Source organism: Boleophthalmus pectinirostris, unplaced genomic scaffold (genome assembly GCF_026225935.1).
Source record: "Boleophthalmus pectinirostris isolate CB_2022bp ecotype Guang Dong unplaced genomic scaffold, ASM2622593v1 HiC_scaffold_1, whole genome shotgun sequence".
Classification (NCBI taxonomy): Eukaryota; Metazoa; Chordata; class Actinopteri; order Gobiiformes; family Gobiidae; genus Boleophthalmus; species Boleophthalmus pectinirostris.
The window spans coordinates 32842967-32867034 of record NW_026570970.1 but is presented as its reverse complement, the minus strand read 5'-3'; the positions used below and the strand labels follow the sequence as shown (position 1 = coordinate 32867034).

Sequence of the window (24068 nt, the reverse complement as noted above, 5' to 3'; positions counted from 1 at the left end):
AACCCACATAAATACTCCATCGAGTGCCATTATAATTACACCAAGCCTCTGGGCGACACCTGGATTAGATTCAACCCTGTAACATTTATTTCATTACAGTTCTAAGTATTACTCAAAAATACCTTGAAAAACATGCATTACTGAGCCGGCTCGCCTCTTCACAGATCTGTTAGAGAAGTGGCAAAATCGCTGACCTCCAAGCCTCATTTGTCTCAGCATGTGTGCAAATACAAACACATGAAAAACATTTGCACCAGAAGAAATGTGACAGCTACTTTGAATGCTTCCACGATCATCTTCATAGAAAAAGACAAACATCAGTTGCACTTTGCACGACAGCTCCTAAAACTCTGTTTATCTCACTTTACAGTTTTAGCTCTTTCCCCCACAAAGACGACATTTGACAACCCCCTTCGTATCCTTAATGACGTGTTTTGACATCTCCACGGTATCACTAAAGACGTGATTTGACGACGAGTTGAATCAGCTAAATGAGTAGAAAAGGTTAAATGGAAAAAACTAATTAAGTCCACACAGGTGTACAACAGGTAAAAACAGGTGAACACTTGCCTATACTGAATCTAGTGATTTGAAATCTGTTTAAATACTTTGACAAATATATTACTTTTTTTTTTTTTATTAATATAGGACTCAGAATATGCAGATATCAGATGCTGAATGTAGTTTTTTGTTTTCGATTTTGCACCTGACCAGGTAAACTCTCATTTTCGGTGAGTTGTTATATACCTATAAATGAACTGAATCACATTTAAACATCCATAAATGGACAGATGAACAGTTCATGAGTGTGAGAATCATTTATAATCACTCGTGGAAGTCCGTTTTCTTTTATGCAACTATGCTCTATGAGTAGCCCTAGTAATATAAGTATGGGTTGTTCCTAGTAGGCGTCCAAGGGGGAAAGAGTTAAGAAAGATTCTTTTTCAAAGGAGAATTCGCCGTTTGCGTGTAAAAGATGGGTACAAATGAAGAGAAATGTTTTTAATTGGTTAATTGTTTTTTAAAAATACCTGTATACATGTAAACGGGGCTTTAAATATAATGATCTTAACTGTGTTTCTGCAAAATGTGTAGTCTAACTTGTCATAGGCACTGTAATTAAATTTACAGGCAGTTAAACTTCGCTCACCTTTTAAAAGCATCTTCCGGGTCTTTCCGGCAGGCCAGCGGATCCAAGATGGCCGACACAGCTGGCACGTTTAGCATGTCCTCGTAACCAGGTCCGATGAGCTCCGAGTTCCTCAGCTGCTCCACCAGCGCCAGCACAAACCTCCACGCCATCGTACTGCTCTGCTCCTCTCGGTGGCAAAAATGATACGCTAGGCACCTTCTCCCCAACCCCGACGCGAGCCCCGCTTTCGACGTCGGCCATATTGTTTCTGTGCATAGTGCGGTCTTCCCCGCTCCCGGGCTTCCTGTTATAAGTACACCGGGGGAGTGTCCAGTCATTACCCGAGCGTCCAGGCAGCACAGCAGCTTCTCCAGTGCCCATTCTCGACAGTAGAAGTGCCTGCCTTTGAGTAAGCTCGAGCTAACGCCGCAAGCACCGCTGTTAGTCATTGGGCTGCAGGAAAGAAAACAGCTTTGTGCGAAAAACTACAGCTCCCATAATCCGTTGCAGCTCCACCTGTAGTCCACGGCAGCGCTGGGGTTTTTGTCAAGCGGTCAGTTCTCGAGTTTCTTGCATCAGGCGATTTCTAGCGGATGTTGTGTCCAGTCCTTGCAGCTGTGAAGAGGAAAAACAGGTCAGCGAAAGGTTAAAGCCAAAACTTCAACATGGGAATTCAGAAAAGCAAAAATACAGCGACATATTTCATGAATGTTTTCAACTTTTATTTTCAAATGTAACTTTTTTGCGGTGTTGGTGAGTACTGTGATGGAAAGTTACTATGTACTACACAAAATAGACTCCGCAAAATAAGAACTCAGCTTAAATATGCAGGGTGCTTGTGTGTTAAACATGTGTGAATGAAACAAAACACAACTTCAGGTATTAAATAGAAAAAAATTGCACTCGCTTTTTTGGTTCGTTCCTCCGTTCCGTTCCTCATCTGCGTGATGAGTGTGGCGTTTTTCGGTGCGCGGTCACTGTTTGCTCCGTGTGTGTTTGCGTGTTCTGCAGGTGGTGCAGCTTTGTAGTTTACTGAAGTCGTGCTGGGACACCCGAGTGGATTCGTGTATAGAGAACTCTGGATTGCGGGGCGCAGAGTTGTTTTTTGATAGGGTTGGAGGCTTAAGAGTAGGGGTGGGCGATATATCGATATTTTAAATATATCGAGATAGTTTTTAAACTCGATATGAATTCTGACATATCGTATATATCGATATAATGCTTATATTCAGTTCTGATTTCGCCGCTTCGCTTGTTTGTCTTCTCTGTCGTCGCCCGCGCGTCCCCGCCTCCCAGATTTTGTTCGCTCGTGTCTCCTTCACTCCTCACTGTCGCCATGAACGCCGAAAGTTGGTGCCAGTGAAAAACTTCAAGCACCACGAACCTTTTCCACCATTTACGGACAAGAACATCAGCAGCACATCCTCATATTCCACCGAGTCGCGTCCTTTAGCCCGAAAGAAGCTAAACGAGCTGAGCTGCGTGAGAAGTGCGTTGTTTATGCAAATGAGTCATGCGCTTATGTTTCGTTTCTGTAAAATGTAAACACACGTGCGCAAAACTGCATTAAACACATTATTATCGCAAACAGGCTGATGTGGCTCTAGACTCGTTATGCTTTATATATTGTAAAGTTTATTTGTGCAGAATATTTTAATTAATAATCTGCTGCAGTGTCACTTGTACAATAGTGTTTGGAAACGTTGGGTTTGATCTGCAGTGGATTGTGGGATTAAACCTCAGCTCCTCACTGCTGGATAATAACATGGATCTATTGAAATAAGGAACATCCTGAGCTTCTTCTGCTAAAGGAGCTCATGGTTATGATTATGGTCTGGATAACAGAGTTAATGCAAAGATGAGCTTGTGTTGAGTTGTTTTATTTATGAACGAAAAGAAGAAAATATGTATTATTTCTTTTATTTTACAGTTAAATTATTATTTATGTAATTAGGGTTTTTTGTAATCTTAAATGTTCCTATATGAACTGTTGACCTCTTACATTTCAATTTAAAAAAAAAGGACCTTGTGGAATTTGGCAGATTTGTTTTTGCAGTTTTCAGTTTTAGGGGGTTATTTTTTCTTGAACATATATCGAGATATATATCGTATATCGAGATATAGCAAAATATATCGAGATATATTTTTTGATCCATATCGCCCAGCCCTACTTAAGAGCGCACCCTATAGCCCGGAAAATACGGTACAAGCTATTTAAGATAAGATATAATACAAGACACAACCAGTACATAGAAAAATACATAAAAAAAAAATATATATATATATATATATAGTGCAAAAAATACAAAAGGGCTACAGATTCAACATGTATAATTTGTAGAAGGGCTGGTCTTACAGTTTCATAGAGAAGAAGATGTTAAAAATAGGACTAGATTGCACATTTTTAAAAGATTGCTTGTGGTTTTAAAAGAAGGGGGAGAAATCTAGCTCTCCACTGAGTCCTGGAGGCTGGGTAGTCTTCAGAGTGTAGATCCAGTAGGACTCTCTCTGTAGGCGTTTTTTCAGTCTATCTCCTCCTCTTACTGTTTCTCTAATATGTTCAATTCCACAGATTTTTAGACTTTTGCAGATGCCATGGTTGGCTTCTTTGTAACGCGTGGCCATAGGATACAGGGGGTTACATGTCTTTATAACCTGTCTGTTTTTCAGTTTGCATTTTGTTCGGCCTATGCAAAAACGACCACATGGGCATTCAAATTACTGAACGTCCTGATGTCTGGATGATTTTGGGTGATTTTATCTTTATCTGCTATGTGGTATTAAACAGGGATGTCCCGATCACATTTTCAAGTCCAAGTCTGAATTCTTTGATTTTGAGTATTTGCCGATACAGAGTCCCGAACCGATACTTCCATAAAACATTGTTAAATAAACTAAGAGCAAAGAATAAGGTCAAGGATGTATGGGGGGGAATCAGATTGTACTGATTTCATGTGTAGTATTTGGGCTGAACTTAGTGTGAAAAATAAAATGTCCAAAACTTTAATTTTATTAACTTTTCTAACCATTCATCATCATTGTTGAAAATCTTGACTTTTACCACAGTCTGGTCTTGAAATGTGTAACTTAGTAAACTTAATGAACTGGACAAAACAGGAACCAGACCAGAATCAGATCAGACCTGAGACTAAACTCTACACAATCTACAGATTGTATATTTGATATTATATGGAAGTATGCGCATTATATTTTAAACATTTAGGCTCGTCTATGAAATCCAAATTCAAAATCAAGATCTTACCATTATTTGTTAAGATCTTGTATTATTTGGATTTCGAGATAACAGAAGCCCCTACTAGCCCAGCTGCCGCCACTCCCCCGCACCGCCGCCACATCCACAAACCCACCACAGAGCGCACACCGCAACATCGGTCCCAACACTCAATAGACACTCCACGCTGCTGGACGGACCCTCTCCGCCAAAAGTGCCAGCTTCGCAGCACAACATGCGCATGTGCGGCGACGCTCTCGGCCGTGCAGGTGTGAACATGGGCCACAGAACCACAGGTAACAGCGCCCGAGCACGGCACGGCCCAAAAGTCCCAGCTTAAGTGCTCCGCTAGTACAACAGGAGCTGGGGCAGATAGTCGCGCTAACTGAACGTCCCTGAGCAAATCCCACGCCTCAGAAAAACTGTTGTGTGCTGTGTGTTATATACGTATATTATTTATCCGATACCTGATTGGCTCATAACGTCCGAGTCTGGATCGAGTCCGCAGTTCTGGTCGGATCGGGACAACCCTAGTATTAAAGGCTTGTCATTATTTTGTACTTTTTGAGTGCCTCAGATTTTTCAACTGTGTATTTGAGTCTGGTCCCTACACTGATGAGCACCAAAAGGACAATTTTGCCCAATCTCTGTACATCCAAATAGAACTCCTGTCCCCTAAAGTTTTGCACAACTCCAGGTATGTGTGTGATGAAGAAACAACATTATAACATAGATCAGACAACAGCGGAATATGAGCCCTTTAAGTTGTACCATGAAACAGTAGGAGCTGTAACAGAGGACATAATTAGATGGTAGTTTCAACATGTTTTAATATGTTCATTGGTAATGGAACGTTACAACAAGTAGGTTCCAGGACTTTCTGTGCAGAATTTGCATGTTCTCTCTGTCTGGATGTGTTTCCTCTGGGCACTCCGGTTTCCCCCATCAAACCAAAACATGTAAAGTATAGGTAAAATCCTCCAGCTCAGACTAGCTCAAGATCTGGAGACGGGTCCGCAAGTGCTCCCTGCTTCTCACTAGTTGAAGGATGGGTCAAATGCAGAGGATGAATTACCCTCACGAGGCATCTATAAACTGTACATGATATCTTACCATTATTTGACCAATCGATACATGTGATTATTTAGGTCACAATAGGTCAATCACTGTTTTCTTTGCCAAGTTTCAGAAGCTGCAGTTCCCAAAAGCAGAGACAGAATGACAGCAGGTATAAATGTAAAATACGTTTGAAAAAGTGATGCCAAACTGTGAAATCATCCGCACAATTTGTTTAATGTAAATGTCATATAAATCTTGTCTGGTCTCGTTCTCGTGGATCCAGTTTCTTGTTTTGTCTTGTCTCTTTGCGTCCCTAACCATCATACATCTTACAGCATTAGGTTTCTTTTGTTAAACATCAAATCACTTACTTTTCACAAATCTCCTCTTGTTCATCTTGTCGATTGAGTTCTTGTGAATACATTAGTTGAAGGAGGACTTCCATGGTGACGGTCTCTCATGGCTCTGCTCCTGGAGGTTTGGGGAGAGATCTGTCAAAGAGAGAATGGACCAGAGTCAACACAACAGACTGACTATTCACACATGCATGAAGAAAGAAGAGCACACTCAGGCTGTTACTACTCCTAACTCTTTTCTCTGTTATGTACGAGTGCCATACAAAACTTTATTTCATTTGACACATTTAAAAATGTACTCAGAGTAAAAAGTATATGTATTTCGTGCATTTTGAGACCTCAGAAGTAGTATTGTAGTCAAGACCACACTAACAGAGACCAAGACCTGTCTGAGACCACAGGCTCCAAAGGCTGAGACAAAACCAAAACCTCTGAGGGTCGAGACCAAGACAAGATCAAGACCACGGCCCATCGAGACCAAATCAAGACATCATTGTAATTTTTGACATTTATTTGTATTTTATAGTTATTTTGGCACATATATATCAATGTTTTTATAAATCTATCTCCATTTTATTACTCGTCGAGTGTCAGACCTCGAAACCAAGACAAGACCGAGTGCAAGCACCTTCAAGACCGAGACAAGACCGAGTCCAAGCACTTTCAAGACCGAGACAAGACCGAGTCCAAGCACTTTCAAGACCGAGACAAGACTGAGTCCAAATTGAGTCCAAGTGCCTTCGAGACTGTGGCAAGACTGAGTCCAAATGCGGTTAAGTCCGAGATGAGACCAGGACCACAAAAAAAAAAAAAAAAAAACAGTCTCGAGGCCAAGACTGGTCTCGAGTACCACAACACTACTCAGAAGGCTTTAAATGTAGTGATACTAATAAAGATTTGGGGTGAATTTTGTTCAACTGATTGATTTTTTCAAGCCGTTTTTCTTCGTATGCTTTTGTTTGCTCAGAATATGAACTATATAAAAATAACCCCTCATCCTTTTCAGCAGGTCTCAAATAATTATAAAAAATACTTTTACTTTTCAGTCCTGTTTAAAAATTGTGGAGTAGAAAGTATAGATACTGGCTCTCAAATGTAGTAAAGTTAAAGTAAAGTAGAGATAACCATTTTCTTTTCAACTTAAAAGGTGCATTCTATCGATACACCATTGCTCTGTCTGCAATGTTCCACAGTGTGACATTAAACAGCTCTACTTTACATTTATTCAGTTACAGGTGGTTTTATAGCTCAAAAATACCTAGAAAAACAGGCATTCTGACTGTGAGCGGGATCGCCTCTCCGCAGATCTGACCTGGAACTTGGTCTGGTTTGGTCTCCATGAAGACAGAAAGGTTTAATGCCATACTGTGAAACATTCCAGACAAAGCAATAACATCTCCATGGAAACAAATGAAACAAAAACTAAATCTATCCATTACTGATGATCTGATCTGTAACTTGACCATTTAAAAGGTCAGTATAATGTTATAATGTGAAAAACTCTAAGCAAAGTAATAAAATGTGACAAGCAGGTGAATCATTTCATTTCGTGAGCGGAACTAATTAAAACATAATATGTGACATAAAAGTACACTCAGCTCAGTCCAACAGACCCATATAACCATAAATCCAGAGAATGTGCAAATAATTTTCCCTTGTGGATCAATCAAGTTCATCTAGACTAAATACAAAAGCCACAGTTTGTAACATTTACCCCAAAAATAGACTAAATAAAAGCATGTTTTGTTTGAGGGGAGGTTAGGTTAGTTTAGTTTATTTGCCAGTTTGTGGTTAAAAAAACAAATCAGAAAACAAACAACAAAAAGCTCAGATTTATTGCACTGAAACAAGTCTTCCTGCTTGTTTCCATGGAGATGTTGCTCCTTTTGGCTATAATATTCCACAGTATGGCATAATCTAACTCCATGGAGAAGTTACACATTGTGTCTTTAACAAAATTGTTGTGTGTTGTTTTTTTTTAAATAGTGGATGCAGCCAAATGAATAAACAAAGATATAGTACATTGTCTTCAAGGTAAATACGACTTTAAATGTGCATTGTGTAACTTTTCTGGTAGAGGGTCCACCAAATGCTTTGTCTGGAATGTTTCACAGTATGGCATTAAACCTTCAGAAACCACAGTCAGAATGCCTTTTATTATTATTTTTTTTTACTTTTATTGCCACAAATCAATTCACATCAAGTGTCCTGAGACCGGGCCTTCACAAAATTTATATATTTACTTTTTTCCCCCCTCTTCCCCCCCTCTAAAAGAAGAAAAGAGGAAAAAAAAGGTAAAAATGTATTTTAAAAAATAAATAAAGATAAGGCATGTTAAGGCATACGTGTCTTATTTGAAAAAGTCAATAATTGGGCAACATTTCTTTTCAAAAGTTGTCACCTTGAGCTGTAGTTGAGCCGTTAACAGTTCCATGGAATAAACTTGTCTGATTTTTGATATCCACTGATCAATGGTCGGTGTTTCAGGTTTCAGCCAGTAGATAGTGATCATTTTCCTCGCAGTCATCAGAAGAAGATGCAGCAGAAAGCTCCGATTATGAGAGACCATCAGGAAATGTATCAAGCAAAAAGATCTTTGGACCATCAACAGGTTCACAGCCAATATATTTTGTAGAACATCTTTAACATCAATCCAGAAACGTTTCAGGGTAGCCCCAGGTTTGACTACCCCAAATTTAAGACTTTTTAAAGACCTTTTTTAGACCACTTAAATGAAAATTAAGACCAACATCGCACCCATTATGTGGGCGAAAAACACCAGATTCAATTCTAATAATGACCAACCAACTACCGGTTCTATATCTACAATCTAAGAGCCACTGTGGATTAAACCGACACTTCCCCATGATCCATCCCACGTCTTCCTCCACTCTACTGATCGTTTACTCATTGCCGCCAGTGTCAGTATTTTTTGCACATACTCCAAATTAGATGTTTATTCACGTTACATGAGTTCACGTTGTTTTTTTTCCCTCCCTCCGTTTAACATTGCACTGCAGCCCGGTACAAAAAAAATAGGCTAATAAAATTTAAGACCTTTGTGAAAAAAATAAGACTTGGACAACATAGTTTAAGACTTTTTAAGGCCTTCATTAAGACCTTTTTAAGACCTTTAAAACCCTGCGGCCACCCTGGTTTTATACTGGGTCAGTTCCAAAATATGTGAGTCTGGTCGCCCACAAGTCCACAATTCCTCCAACATGTGTCACTAAGACTACATTTCGAAATAAAAGTTTTCAGTGGGGTTCTAAAGAATCTTAAAGGGATAGTTCGGATTTTTTGACATAAATCTGTATGGCATCCCCGTCATCAGTGTTGTGCATCCACACCGACTTACCCCCCGAAAGCGTCCGGTGAGCCGAGATACTGGCCCGTTTTGGTGCTGAGGAAAGTAGTTCGGCAAGTTGTGTGGGGACTGTTTACTAAAGCGTTTTCCTTCTCAAAGCAATATGTGTTCAAAAGAGTGATACATTTGCATCACAAAACCATCGTCGCCAAAAAAGTCAGCCCTCATAATCGCTTGGCGCCATTTTCTCTCCGTACGCACGGATCCATCACTTTCTTCAGTTGTTCGGCAGTGTTTACATGCGCAGACCGCCGCCACGCGAGAGAGCTAACGAGAGAGCTAGAGCCATAAGTATATGAGCCTGGTTCACTTTGTTTACTGCTCGGAATGTTAGCGACAACATGTCTGATTATGACACCGACAATAAAGACTTTGCCTTTACCACAAACCCAAGGGGAGATCTTTATGAACCCGAATATACTGATGCCGAATTTCACCAGATGGAGTTAGAACGAGCAGAGAGAGAGAGAAAAGACAGAGAAGTGGTACAAGTTGAAGCTGGAGCCGTGAGAGACCGAGTGAACCACAATCACCATCACGTCATTTATAAACTCGTATACAGCGAACATAGAGCCTCCACTGTGACTGAAGCATGGACGACTAATAGAAACAGAATCATCCACACGTCCACGTAGCTGCTGCCAATAGTGTACGCGACATTTACAATAGTAATAACAGTCGACTTATAAAGTTACGTTTTGTAGAAGCTTCACTGGTGATATGACACTGAGTGATTTACTGCACACAGCGTTACAGCTGATTCTTGAGCCTGTTCTCTTGTAAACACAGCGGCACTTCTTCGTTCTTACCTGGTTTGGTTTCCACATTGAAGCCAAAGGCAAGAAGCCAAAGTTTCCTCAGCGCAAAGTCCGTGACAGGAAAACAGTGAAATGTGCTTGGAGATTCAGCCAGATTTTTGTTGTTACAGCCTGGATAATCAAGAGTTCGCACCATTTTTTAGATATATTCATATGTATCTTATACAAGCTCATATACTTATGGCTCTAGCTCTCTCGTTAGCTCTCTCGCGTGGCGGCGGTCTGCGCATGTAAACACTACCGAACAACTGAAGAAAGTGATGGATCCGTGCGCGGCTGTCACCTGGCGGCTGCGCACAGTGGTACGTACGGAGAGAAAAAAGCGCCAAGCGATTATGAGATCTGACTTTTTTGGCGACGATGGTTTTGTGATGCAAATGTATCACTCTTTTGAACACATATTGCTTTGAGAAGAAAAACGCTTTAGTAAACAGTCCCCACACAACTTGCCGAACTACTATCCTCAGCACCAAAACGGGCCAGTATCTCGGCTCACTGGACGCTTTCGGTTGTAAGTCGGTGTGGATGCACAACACTGATGACGGGGATGCCATACAGATTTATGTCAAAAAATCCGAACTATCCCTTTAATTTGACATTCCCGTCAAACTCCTTCGAAATTTGATTTCCTAACCCTCTATGACATCCAGAACAAACACTCTCCGAGGTATCATCATCCAAAGTCACAATCATTTCCGCTTCCCATTGTTGTTTTATATGATTTGTTTTATCAGACACTCTCATCAACAATTTTTGGTAAATCTTGCTTACTTTTGCTACTTTTTCAGTATACCAGAGTTTTCAAGTACCGTATTTTCCGGGCTATTAGGCGCTCTGGATTATAAGGCACACTGTCATTAAATGGTCTATTTTCAAACTTTTTTCACAAATAAACTGCACTGGACTTTAAACGAAACAGTTAGATGGGTAAGTTGGACTTTGTTTGGTGCGTTCACGGTGACTCTGGGCTTTGTTCAGTTGTGGCGTGTAGGGAGGGTGCTGTCTTGGACCGCTGGATCGTTGGCGTGATCACAGTGACTCAGTTGTTCAGTTGTGGCTAAAAGTGGCACATTGCACTCGCTTTTTCGGTTTGTTCCTCTGTTCCATTCCTCGTCCACGTGGAGTGATGAGTGTGGCTGCGGGTGGTGCAGCTTTGTAGTTTACTGAAGTCGTGCTGGGACACCTGAGTGGATTCGTGTATAGGGCGCTCTGGATTGTGGGGCGCGCGGTCGTTTTTTGATGGGGTTGGAGGCTTAAGAGCGCGCTCAATAGTCCGGAAAATCTGGTAGATCACTAAAATATTTCTCAATATTTGTCAGGTCTCTTCTTATATAATCCTAGTCCTTATGTTTTGTAATATAATTTCTTAACTGCAAGTACCTGTAATGGTCACTGGAAGGTACGCCGTATTTGGCGCTCAATTGGGGAAAAGTCTTACATACATTTACTTCAAATAACTGACTATGATCAAGCCTCTCTCCCAGCACTTAAAGCTCTTATCTGAAAGAGATGGCAAGAACTCAACATTTCCATTTATTGGGACAGCTCGAGTAGTTTTTGCAGAATACCTTTTATAAAACCACCTGTAACTGAATAAAAGTAAAGTAGAGCTGTGGAACATTCTAAGCAGAGCAATGACTTATCCATAAAAACAAGCAGGCAAAGAATCCCCAACCTAAAAGTTACACAGTCCACTTTTAACCAAACACTGAGCGCTGCATTCTGTGTGTGATAATGCGTTCTGCTGTAAAGACTTCCTACACACCAAACAACCCAAGGAAGGAAGGACGTGAAGCCAACTGGACACAGGACAGACTCCTCAGCAGAGCAAGGCAGCCGTTCACTCTGGATTACATCACAAAGAAAAGTACTTGAATGATCCCATGTTTTAAATGTCATTCTAGCTTACTCATTTGCAGAGGTGGGTAGAGTAGCCTAAAATTGTACTCAGTGTTACTAAATAATCTTATCCAAGTACAAAGTAGTGGTCCAAGAAATTACTCAAATTACTCAAGAGCTATAATTTGAAATGAATGTACTAAGCAGGAAACATGAAAAAAGGATGGACATTTTATACTCAAGTAAGAGTACTGTTACTTCAATAAAAATATGACTCAAGTAGGAGTACAAATACGCTGCTAGAAAAGTACTCCGAAAAGTAAAAATTCTTTAAAAACTCAAGTAAATGTGACTGAGTACTATCCACCTCTAGAAAATATAAAAGGTACTTCACATAACTTTTCTGGTGAAGGGTATTTTTCTTTGCCTGGAATGTTCCACTTTATGGCATTAAACCATCTTGCAGGTTGTGTTTATTACTACAAATATCTTTTAAAAGTTCTGACCTGTAACTTGACCTGCTTCTCTTCATGAAGATAGTTAAGTTTAATGCCACAATACCAGAAAAGTTACATACTGCCCCTTTAACTTCATGCTTAAAGGACCCAAATTACAACATTTTCTGATCTGTTCTAATGTTGTTTCCTCATCACAAACAGACCTGGAACTGTGTTTTGTATCACTCACACATGTTTAAACCAAAAACGCTGCATCTTTAGGCTGATTTCCTCTTCAGAAAACACTCTGTTCCACCTTGTGATGTCATGTGGTAATACCAAAAGTGCTTCACTGTGTTTTTCAACTCCATACACCTTCACTAGAATCATTTGGATGCAGTGACGGTTCCAGGATTTTTCTGAAACAAGGGCCATTAAGATAGCCAGGCTGCAACCACCTAGTGCATCCGCTCAATTTCATTTCTCTCCAGCGACTAGGTCAGGAATCAGAATACACTAGACGGTTCACAAAAACCCCGGAAGTGTGAGTTCTGGCACCAGCCAATCAGTGAAGAGCCAAACATTCAGTGTTGGCAATGATTCCCAAGATCGAGGTTTTAAAGCCGGAACAAAGAGAATGTTTGGTGAATTTTATCAAGGGGAAAGGTGTCACGACCAAATAGCAGCGATTGATTAAATAAAGTACCCACCTACCATCGAGCGAATGAATCCTAATGCTGTGGGGTCAGACCGGTTTCCACAAAGTGAAACCGGCTGATGAATCAAACTACCATTAAGGGGCCACATGTTACATTCAGGGGCCAAGCACAGGTACGTCCAAGCACACAAATGATTAATTCAGTATGGTGAAAATACATTTAGACAGTCATCCAGTACCTTTTTTTCCAACACAAATAAAAAGTTATGAAGGAGTTAAGTTTGTAATAATTTTCTCATTTATTCATACTGTGTGCATAAAATACATTAAATACAATCCTCTGCAGGCACACATACGCTCTTACTAGGGATGTAACAATAAACTAAATATTGTGATATCGTATCGTCAAAGGTCTCTCAATAATATCGTGCGGTGTCACAATATATCAAATCACAAGTTAATTTGCTTAAATGCATTGTTTTATAGTAGCAACAGCTAAGAAATATAGGGAACTCCATATATAATAACTAATTTCAGAGCAGACAACATGAAGAAATATGTTTTTTTATTACCTATTTACTAATTCTTGGGATTATGACAGTATTGATTTGCATTGAGTCTTGTTAAGGTATTTTTAAAGTAACAAGTATCCTGTTTACAATAGCTTCTCCAAAATATCGCAATAAATATCATACTGTGAGATGTATATTGTGAGTTTTGGATATGGTTACATCCCAAGCTCTCACATATATAGACCCGTACACACACATACACAAATGTAATCCGACTTTGTGAATGGTAATGTTCAAGCGTTTCAAGCATAGACGGTTAAAAAAAAACCCTCCACAGGTCTGTTTCTTCTCAAATTAAGTTGTACTGATGCAATAGGTCTACTGCCGCCAAGAGTTCAGGGGTGGAATTGCATCAGTAAACATGACATCACAAGGTGGAACAGAGTATTTTGAACTTTGGAGCAATAGACTAATAATAAAGTATTACTCAAACATGCGCAAATGAAACTAAACACAACTCCGGATATGTTTTTGAGGAGGTAACAACATTCTAACATGACTAAAAGCACAAGAGTCCATAAAACTTAAGACCATAAATTGCTTACTTGCTCAATATAGTGTGGATGAATCTGGTCATTACAGTGTGATCATGCTTTCTGTTACACTTTACAGCCTACATACCCACATGACTTCAGTGTCCATATATAGTGATCAAAGCCGGCAAAGGAAGCACTGCCCAGCCCTCTCCATAAACAACCATTCATTCCTACTACAATGCACAGGACATTTAAAACAAGATACATAAAGATCCTGTACCGATTTTTCCCATGTATTTGAGCAAATGCCGTCTTGCCCCTCCCTCAGTACAGACATATATTGTATAAGCAGGTCTTGAGGTCAAAATAAGTCTGCTGTGCTGTCTGCATCTAGCAAGTGTTTCATGAAAAGCACTTTATAAACTCATAGCTCAGAATAACTTTGGACCTCTGCAAACTGTTTAAAGATGAACTAGTTTTTAATGTTTTAAGACAGTAAAACTAAGGTACCGAGCCTTTAAGTATTGTAAACGCGAACACACTTTGATTGCAACTGGTATGTAACACTTTCAAACAGCTACCTACATACTGTATGACTACCCTCTGAACAAGCCAAACAAGTAAAAGTAAAAGTATGTATGACACAAACAGACTCTCTAATCCGTAACATGTAACAAGTCAGATCAGAGTTTAGCTGGTGAAACGTGTTTAGCTCCTAATCTAAGAACTCAGTCTTCGCTTTCCTTTCTACAACAACCATCAATACATGTGACTACCTTCCTAACATAAAGATCTGACATGATCTGCAAACTGTGAAGTTAAAAATGACATTCACAAACTTACTTTTTCATTCTTTACTATTATAAAGTGCACACTTGTAACATTTCATTTAGATTTACAATTGCAAATGCTTTCCTTTTTTTTTTTTTTACAACAAACAATACAAGTGATCCACAAACTGAACTTTAAAAAAGTTAAGTTATTCATTCTTTAGTACTGAAAAGTTCATACTTCTAACTTAATATTTCATGTAGATTTACTATTGCAAATGCTGTTATCCAAATGCTTTTCTTTCTACAACAACCAATACATGTGACTATAAACTTAAAGCAAGTTTGACACAATCAACAGCTTAAAAATTACGTTCACCAAAGTTATTCGTTCTTTACTATTGAAAAGTTCTTATGTGCACTTAATATTTAGTTTTATGATTGCAAATGTTGTAATTTAAGTGCTGTCTTTTCTACAACAACTAACAATACAAGTGACTATAACTTACAGTTATTTGCAAGTTCGACACAATCCACAAACTGTTAACTTCAAGTTATTCATTCTTTGCTATTGAAAAGTGCTTATTTCTAATCTAATATTTCATTTCGGTTTAAAATTGCAAATGCTGTTATACAAATTATTATTTTTTGTACAACAACCAACAATACATGGGACTATAGCCAAGTCCGACACAATCCACAAACTGTTAACTTCAAGTTATTCATTCATTATTTTTGAAAAGTGCTTACTTCTGATCTAATATTTTCATGTAGGTTTTCAATTGCAAACCAACAATAAATGTGACTATAAACTTAAAGCAAGTTCAGCATGATCCACAACTTAAAAATGACATTCACCAAAGTTATTCATTCTTTACGATTGAAAAGTGCTTACTTCTAATGTAATATTTCATTTAGATCTTCAATTGCCTCAAATGCTTTCCTTTTTACAACCAACAAAACAAGTGACAATAAGCAAGTCCACAAACAATCCACAAACTTAACTTTAAAAAATTAAGTTAGATTATTCATTCTTTACTACTGAAAAGTTTGTACTTGTATTTAATATTTAGATTATGATTGCAAATGTTGTAATTCAAATGATTTTCTGTCTATAACAATCAACAATTCAAGTGACTATAACCTTAAAGCAAGTCTGACACGATCTAAAAAAAGTGGTTATTCATTACTTTAACTTTTCAATAGTAACGTAATGTTTCATTCAGGGTTTCATTTGCAAATGCTGTTTCTTTCTACAACAACCAACAATACATGTGGCTATAAACTTAAAGCAAGTCTGGCATGATCCACAACTTAAAAAAGACATTCACCAGTTATAAGTTATTCATTCTTTACTATTGAAAAGTTCATACTTGTATTTAATATTTAGGTTTATGACTGTAAATTTTGTAATCCAAATGCTGTCCTTTCTAAAACAACCAACAATACAAGTGACTATAAGCAAATCTGACATGATCCACAAACTGAACTTAAAAAAATTAAGTTACTCATTCTTTACTATTTAAAAGGGCTTTACTTCTAATCTAATGTTTCTTTAAGGTTTACTATTGCAAATGTTGATATTCAAATGCCTTCAACTTCCTTTCTACAACAACCAACAATACAAAGGACTATAAACTTAAAGCAAGTTTGACATGATCAGCAAACTGTTAAGTTAAAAAAATTAAGTAAAGCTATTCATTGTTTACTATGAAAAGCGCTTAATTCTCTTTAATATTTCGGTCTATGATTGCAACGCTGTTATTAACATGCTTTCCTTTCTACAACAACCACAATCCTTCCCTCTCAAAGTAGTACACAACAATCCACAAACTGTCAACTTAAAAAAACTACATCCACAAACTTAACTTGTTTATTTTTTACAACTGAAAAGCACCTACCTCGTCTGTGCCATAGTCCTTTGCAGTGGTTTGAGCTTGTATTGAATGTTCCCACGTCCTGCCTGCTCCCTCTCTTCCTCTCTTCTTCGCTCTCTCTCTTTCTCTCTCTCTCCGCTCCAGTTTTTCCTGTTTCTCTTTCAAGTCTCCTCCCTCCTTTCCAACATGTTAGGACTTGTGCGCTCGGCTGAATCCCATTTCTAAAGCGCGTTTCCTCATACAACCTTCACTCCTCGATTCCTCAGAAGTGGATATGAGGAGACTCTGATTGGCTGGTTTTCAGATAGGGTCAGTCATTTAGGGATCTTGGAGTGGCGTGTTTCATAAGCAGAGAATAAGGCTGATTTTGTAGAAATATGTTAATACAGATTTGCATTTGAAATTTTCATATCAAGATTCAGTTCCAGTGCACATTTCCAGCACTTAGAAGCATTAATATTTGAGAGAAGACTGAAATATGAACTGAAAAATGAATACAAGAATACCATGCATTTCTATACTTTTTTGTTAATATTTTTACATTTAAATTTTTGTCTTTGTTGTCAAAAGAATTAGGGATGCACTGATACGATATTGGTAATGGATACTGGCACCGATACAGACATTTTTGATGGATTGGATATCGGTTCTAAGATATTGGTTCAGTCGATGTCCCATTTTGGTCTATAAACTGGTGTAATATGATTTATTAGACAATGTTGGCCCAAAACACATCACCCCCCCTCACTTAGTCAGGCTGGCGCCACCTAGTGCCTCCACTCAATTTCATTTCTCTCCAGCGACTAGGTCAGGAATCAGAATACACTAGACGGTTCGTAAAAACCCCGGAAGTGCGAGTTCAGGCACCAGCCAATCGGCAAAGAGCCATATATTCTGTGTTGTCAACGATTCCGAGATCGAGGATTTAAAGCCGGAACAAAGAGAATGTTTGGTGAATTTTATCAGGGGGAAAGAGGTTATAGCCCTTCTTCCTACAGGATTTGGGAAAAGCTTAATATACCAGTTAGCCCCGTTAGCGGCGCATTACATACATCACGACCAAATAGCAGCGATTGGTTAAATGAAAAAAACGTCATAGAAGCTGTCTGCGAGGTCAGACAGTTTCTACGAAGTAAAACCGGCTGATGAATCAGGATACTCCCCACTAGAACCACTACCAAACGTGGACAAATCGCACTCTCACCTTCAGTAGCCTACATACAAGAGCAAATGTTTTAGTGACTCTCGGGACACAAGCAGCATGTGTCCGTCTGTTTTCTGCACTGAGCTCACCTGCGTCATGAGGTGGTCCGCTCCTGTGTCCTCCTCCTCTTTAAAGGTGATGTCTGTGTTAAAGTTCGTGGCACTCGCATCATCCAGCATGACCGAAACCATGTGCTAACAGTGCTCGCTGGTTTACTGAAGCAGCATTCAGAAAGTGGGATGATTGTTGCAATATTCGGCACGTTTTCACTGAAAAAACAAGCGTTTTTAAGACACAGTAAACTCAGCGGTCTTTCCTCGTTTCCCACTGTAGTCCCAGTGAAGTCGAGCACTACATACGGTTTACATACAGTTTGTTCTCTGCACTTCATATCTCCTGCTCTGTGGTGTGTGTGCGTATGCTCAGTGCAAAAAACCCAACACTATAGCACTAATACTCCCTGCGCACACTCACTGCCAACTACTGCAGTGGATGTGCAATTACACTTTATTCTAGTACAGCAAAAAAAAAAAAAAGCAAGTTCCCCAAGGGCACACCAAATAGTGGGACAGTTTGAGAATACTATTTGAGAAGGACTGGTTTAAAGGTATTATGTAACTTTTCTGGTGAAGGGCCCGTTAAAAATATTTTTCTCCATGGATATGTCATTGCTTTATCCTTTGCCTGGACTGTTCCACAATATGACATTAAACAGCTCTACCTTGCATTTATTCAATTACAGGTGGTTTTATACCTCAAAATATCTTGAAAAACAGACATTCTGACTGTGAGCGGGGTTGCCTCTCCACAGATCTGACATGTAAGTTTGGTCTACATAAAGATAGAAATATTTATATTGTGAAACATTCCAGACCAAGCAATAACATTTCCATGGAGAAAAGCATTTGACAGACCCTCCACCAGAAAAGTTACACAATGCACCTTTAACTGATAAAAAACAGGAAGATACATTGTTTGTGTTTAAAAGAAAAACATTCTATTTTCTTTGGGTGCTGGTCCTGTCCTGCTGCTTCCCCAGTTTAGGCTCCTGGCACCACTAATGACATCAATCTGTTGCAGCCAATGAAATAGCGTCAGGGGTAAACCTGTCGCCATATCACTGAATACATCTCAGAACTTCAGTCTAATAAACAAAATGTGAACTAAAACGTGTTCAGTTAATACTACTGAGTTTAGAAAAATATCAGAATAAATTTATATTTTTGTTTATTAAAATAAAATGGAAAATTTTGGTAGGGACTATTTTGTCTTCCACAAATATTGGTTGTGACATGTCCCCACCGTCCCTGTACAAATCTACACCCTTGGTATCGGTTCATATCAGGGGCAAGTATCGACATTGGCATCGGAACAGAAAAAGCTGGATCGATTCATCCCTAAAAATAATTAATAGGGTTTCAACTAAAGATTATTTTAGAAGTCGACTAGACAGCGATAATTTTTTTTTTTCAATTAGTCAAAAAATGATAATTCAGATGTAAATTTAGTCTTTCAAAAAATATTTCTGACCAAATAAAAAGGTTGAAATATGGCGGCTGAAGTCCTTTAATAGATAATATTTAGAAAAAGGTGTATTAATGATGAAATTCTGAAATAGTTTTGTATCTTTTGTTCATATTTTGATTTGATAATGCTGCTGTCTTTTTTCTATTAGTGTACAGTACAACTCCTCACAGTTATTCGATTAATTGTTGCAGCCCTGATCGATCCACAGATATTAACCGATATACTAAAACTAATATCGAAACTAGACACATTCGAGTTTTAATAATGAAAAATTGAAAATGAGGAAAAAAAACAACAACTGACAAAATCTGACCTTTTCCAAACTGTTTTAGAATAGCTCTGCCTCTGTGATATAGATTAAGACCATTCAGAACTAAATTGAAGAAACTACAATAAATTCATGTTGTCTTAAAAATACAACTAAGGTACACAAATCAGGATTGAGTTTTTCTAGTTTAAAAACAAGAAAGGACCATCTCTTCTGTATGCTTCAAGTACGTCTTAGGAGTCAAGGAGTTGAGAAAGTGCAGAGAAATTGGACTCACCCACGGACTCGCAAAGAGAAAGGAGGGAGTTATGTCAGAAATGGGCGTGGCTTTACTTAGATATGACTTATGGCTTCTGGCTGACAGGCGGGCGGGGCTACCTGGGGTCAAAGTTCATTGGCAGGGCAGCTCGAAGCCCGGGGGCAGCAGTTTTTGTTTCAGAGGCAGTAGAAAAGCAGAGGTGAGGCGTAACCGTACCCAGGAAATGAGTGGGTGAGAGACACACGGTCCAGTTATTAGCATAGTTTACACTCCGATGGTTATCTTTACTGCTTAAATGCTTTGACACCTAAAAATCCAACATCTTAAGTGATCAGAAAGAAGAAAAAAAAATATTAAAGAAAAAAAATTCTATATATATATTTTTAGGGATGTAACAATATCTAAAATATTGTGATATCGCATCGTCAAAAGTCTCACAATAATATCGTGGGCTGTCACAATATATCGAATCACAAGTTCCTTTGCTTAAATTCATGGTTTTATAGCAGCAACAGCTTATAAACATCGGAAACTACATATCCCATGATTCATTTCAGCACAGACAACATGAAGATATATGTGTTTTACTTGAATTCTTGGGATTCTTGGGATAAAAAAATTATATATATATTTTTAGGGATGTAACAATAACCGAAATATCGTGATATCGTATCGTCAAAGGTCTCACAATAATATGTGAACCATCACAATATATCGAATTACAAGTGTCTTTGCTTAAATTAAGAGTTATGGTGCAGCAATAGACAGAGGGAACTACATAGACCATGATCCTTTGCTCCATTTCAGTGCAGACTACAAGAAGAAATAACAGTTATAAGCATTTTTAAGTCTTAGTTCTTTGGATTAAGTCTTGTCAAGGCAATTTTAAGAGGAAAAAGTCACATATTAACAGTTTTAGCCTATAAAATATCGCAATTAATATCGTACCTTGAGATGATCATGAAAATATTGTACCGAGAGATTTGGATATTGTTACATCTCTACTCATGAGCCTCCCCACCATATCGCGAGCTTTACCACAATATCGCAATAAATATCGTACCGTGAGGTTCATACCGTGACGATATCGCATCGTGAGACTTGGATATCGTTACACCCCTAATATTTTTTTAAAGGCGCACTACTCTGAACATTTCAGGAGGAGGGTGGGCAGCCAACTGCTCAAATTAAAGCCGCTGTTACTGACTTTTACCATCTTAAAACATGAAAAACAAAACAGTTCTTTTAAAGTAGTATACAGATGTTCAAAATTATTCATCACTTGGGTATCATTAAGAAGTTGCCGATATGATACATACCTCGATACACAGGCCACGATACGATACGCTTTTTGATACAGTGCGCATTCAGTCCAATATGATCTGATACGATATATTTAAATTATACTCGATACAGTTCAGTGAAAAACAAAGCCTAAATCATGGCTGTGATACTAAAAGTCCACTAAGTCCACTGAGTTTATGCAAAGTTAATATGAAAAACATCCATTTTACTCAATCAAAACAGTGAAAATGTCAACACAATTGTAGCTCTTACACAAAATAATTTAGTAAAATATACCTGAAAATACTCTTGGTGATATATTGATAAAGCAGGTCATGATATCGATATTGTATCATCAAATTAAATGATCCAATATCTCATTATTTCAATATTTTTGCACACCCCTAATCACTTATCTCATGAATTTCTAGCATTTTAATTATGCATGCACTTCTTAATTATTGGGCTATAAAACGATTTATAATTAAATGCATACAGCCCGAAGTGGACATTTTGATCTCAGGAGCTGCTTATACAATATGAAGAAAAGAAAAAATGTGTAAAAAATGGGTATATGCCTGGCAAGTCGAGAATGAATTAAAACTAATGTGTTGTATGCCACTGCGGCTGGCCGTCGTCTCTGCAGGAGCACACAGTGTGCATTGAAAATTTCTCTGATCTGGCTAAGATTTTAAAACTTATATCAAGTTATTCATCTTCTTTTCAGATTTATTATCAACTTAACAGCTCTGAGACTGCTTCATTCTAGTCTCAAGGTAGTTTCTTTTAAGATAACTTGTTAGGTAAAAGTATCTTGCTGCATGAACAGATCATTTCACTACTTTTAAATCATTTTCTGATAGATTTAAAGTGTTTATATTTTAAATTTTGGCCAAGTTTTCTGCAGTGTGAATAGGAGGTTTTGTAGCCTACATTGTGCATAATGTGTTAAAATCTGTGTATCATTCGTTCATTCATTCATTCTTTCGAAAAACAACTATTTCCTTCATTATTTATCTCCAACACCAAAAGGAAAAAACAGATAATTATTCGTTTTTTCAGTTTTCGATTTTTTGTTTAAAAAATGGATAACGGCCGTTTCCTGTTTCCATGACTTAAACTGTGATGCCGGACTTTTGTGACGCATAGGGACAGAACCAGGACTGAACCAGGACTAAAACAAGACTAAATCAGGTCTAAACCAGGTCTAAACCAAGAAAAAACCAGGACTAAACCAGGACTAAACCAGGAATAAACCAGGACTAAACCGGTCTCAGTCCTGGTCTCAGTCCAAGTCTCAGTCCTGGTCTGAGCCTGGTATGGTCCCGGTCTCAGTCTCAGTCTGGTCCCCATCTCAGTCCTGATCACCTGAAAGTCTACGCAGGCACACCTCTGGGCTCGTCCCAACGCTCCTGGTTCAGTCCTGGGTTCAGTCCTGGGTTCAGTCCTGGTTCAGTCCTGGTTCAGTCCTGGTTCAGTCCTGGTTCAGTCCTGGTTCAGTCCTGGTTCAGTCCTGGTTCAGTCCTGGGTTCAGTCCTGGTTCAGTCCTGGTTCAGTCCTGGTTCAGTCCTGGTTCAGTCTGTATGCGGCGCAAAAGTCCGGCAGCTGTTATCTGTTTTTTCCTTTATTAATTTAAACACAAAATCGAAAACTGAAAAAACAAATCATTATCGCTTCTTTCATTTTGGTTTTGGAGACAAATAATGAAGAAAATTGTTGTTTTTTTCGTTTTCTTATTTTTGGTTTTACTCTGAAAGAATGAACAAATGATACACGGATTTGTTAAAATCCCACTCCATTTTACTGTTTACACTTCAACGCACTATTAAGAACCTGTTTGAAGTTATTTACAAAAGCCCTGGTCCCTCGTTTGTTAATCAGAGCTACAGAACACGCTTAAGGAAGGCCGAGATAACAAGCACTGAGCTCAGCCGTGTAATTTCTCTATGACTGGAGAAGAGAGTATTCTGGATCCCAGGGAAGATACCGGCCCTTGAACTCCTCCTGTTTCCCTCCTGTGCAGTCCTACAGTGCATTTCACATTCCAAACAGCTCAGAATATCATGCTGTTTACTTGACCCTCCGTCTCTGCCCGTCTCCTCCGTGGTCTGGTCCGATGGGAATTAGCACAGCCCACGTCTGCGCTGCTCCTGCTCAGCTCAATGTAAACAGACAGAACGCAGCAGTGAGCTCGACGAGAACTGCCAATCTCCCTCCCAAAAGTGATTATTCGCAGTGCCCAAAGAGTTGAGCGGAATAGCAATTTAGTGGTTCGAGATATTGACAAACAAAACATGTATTTGATTTGGCAAAGAAATAATTATATAGTCTGCCCATCAGCGTGCAGGGAAAAGGACATCTTCACAATTACTTTTTGTGCTCATGAAGACGGTGGATTCATAAAGCAGTATAATTATTAGAGATGTAACAATAGCCAGAATATCGTGATATTGTATCGTCAAAGTTCTCATAATAATATCGTGGACCATCACAATATACTGAATTACAAGTCTCTTTGCTAAATTTAAGAGTTAAGGTGCAGCAGTAGCTAAAAAAAAACAAAAACAGAACTACATAGACCATGATCCTTTGCTCCATTTCGGTGTAGACTACATGAAGATGGAAATTAGCAGTCTTGCTATAATCTGGCATATTTACACTGCAATGTTGTAGATGTTCATTAATATGCACTGTCCCTAATAAATAAATAAATAAATAAATGAAGAAATAACAGTTCTAAGCACTTTTAAGTCTTAGTTATTTGGATTAAGTCTTTAGGAAAAAGTAGCATATTAACAGTTTTGTTCACAGCCTCCGCAAAATATTGGAATAAATATCGTACCGTGAGATGTATATCGTGACGATATCGTATTGTGAGACTAGGATATTGATACATCCCTGCCATGTATAGAACTTTCTGTACATCCATCCAT

The 24068-nt window shown here is 38.6% G+C and overlaps 1 protein-coding gene across 3 annotated transcripts in view; it reads right to left on the bottom strand.

Annotated features, from left to right (window-relative positions):
- ankrd50l (ankyrin repeat domain 50-like) overlaps window positions 1-24068 on the bottom strand; it is a 78236-nt gene that overhangs the window by 33201 nt on the left and 20967 nt on the right. For 2 of the 3 annotated variants that reach the window (XM_055152589.1, XM_055152574.1), the window contains 2 exons: window positions 5795-5914; window positions 1151-1747 (listed from right to left, as the gene is read on the bottom strand). In XM_055152589.1, the coding sequence (XP_055008564.1) occupies window positions 1151-1581 (431 nt within the window). In that variant the 5' untranslated portion in view covers window positions 1582-1747; window positions 5795-5914. Of the gene's footprint in view, window positions 1-1150; window positions 1748-5794; window positions 5915-16617; window positions 16750-24068 lie in introns of those variants that run through there. The other variant, XM_020926994.2, reaches the window with a different exon arrangement.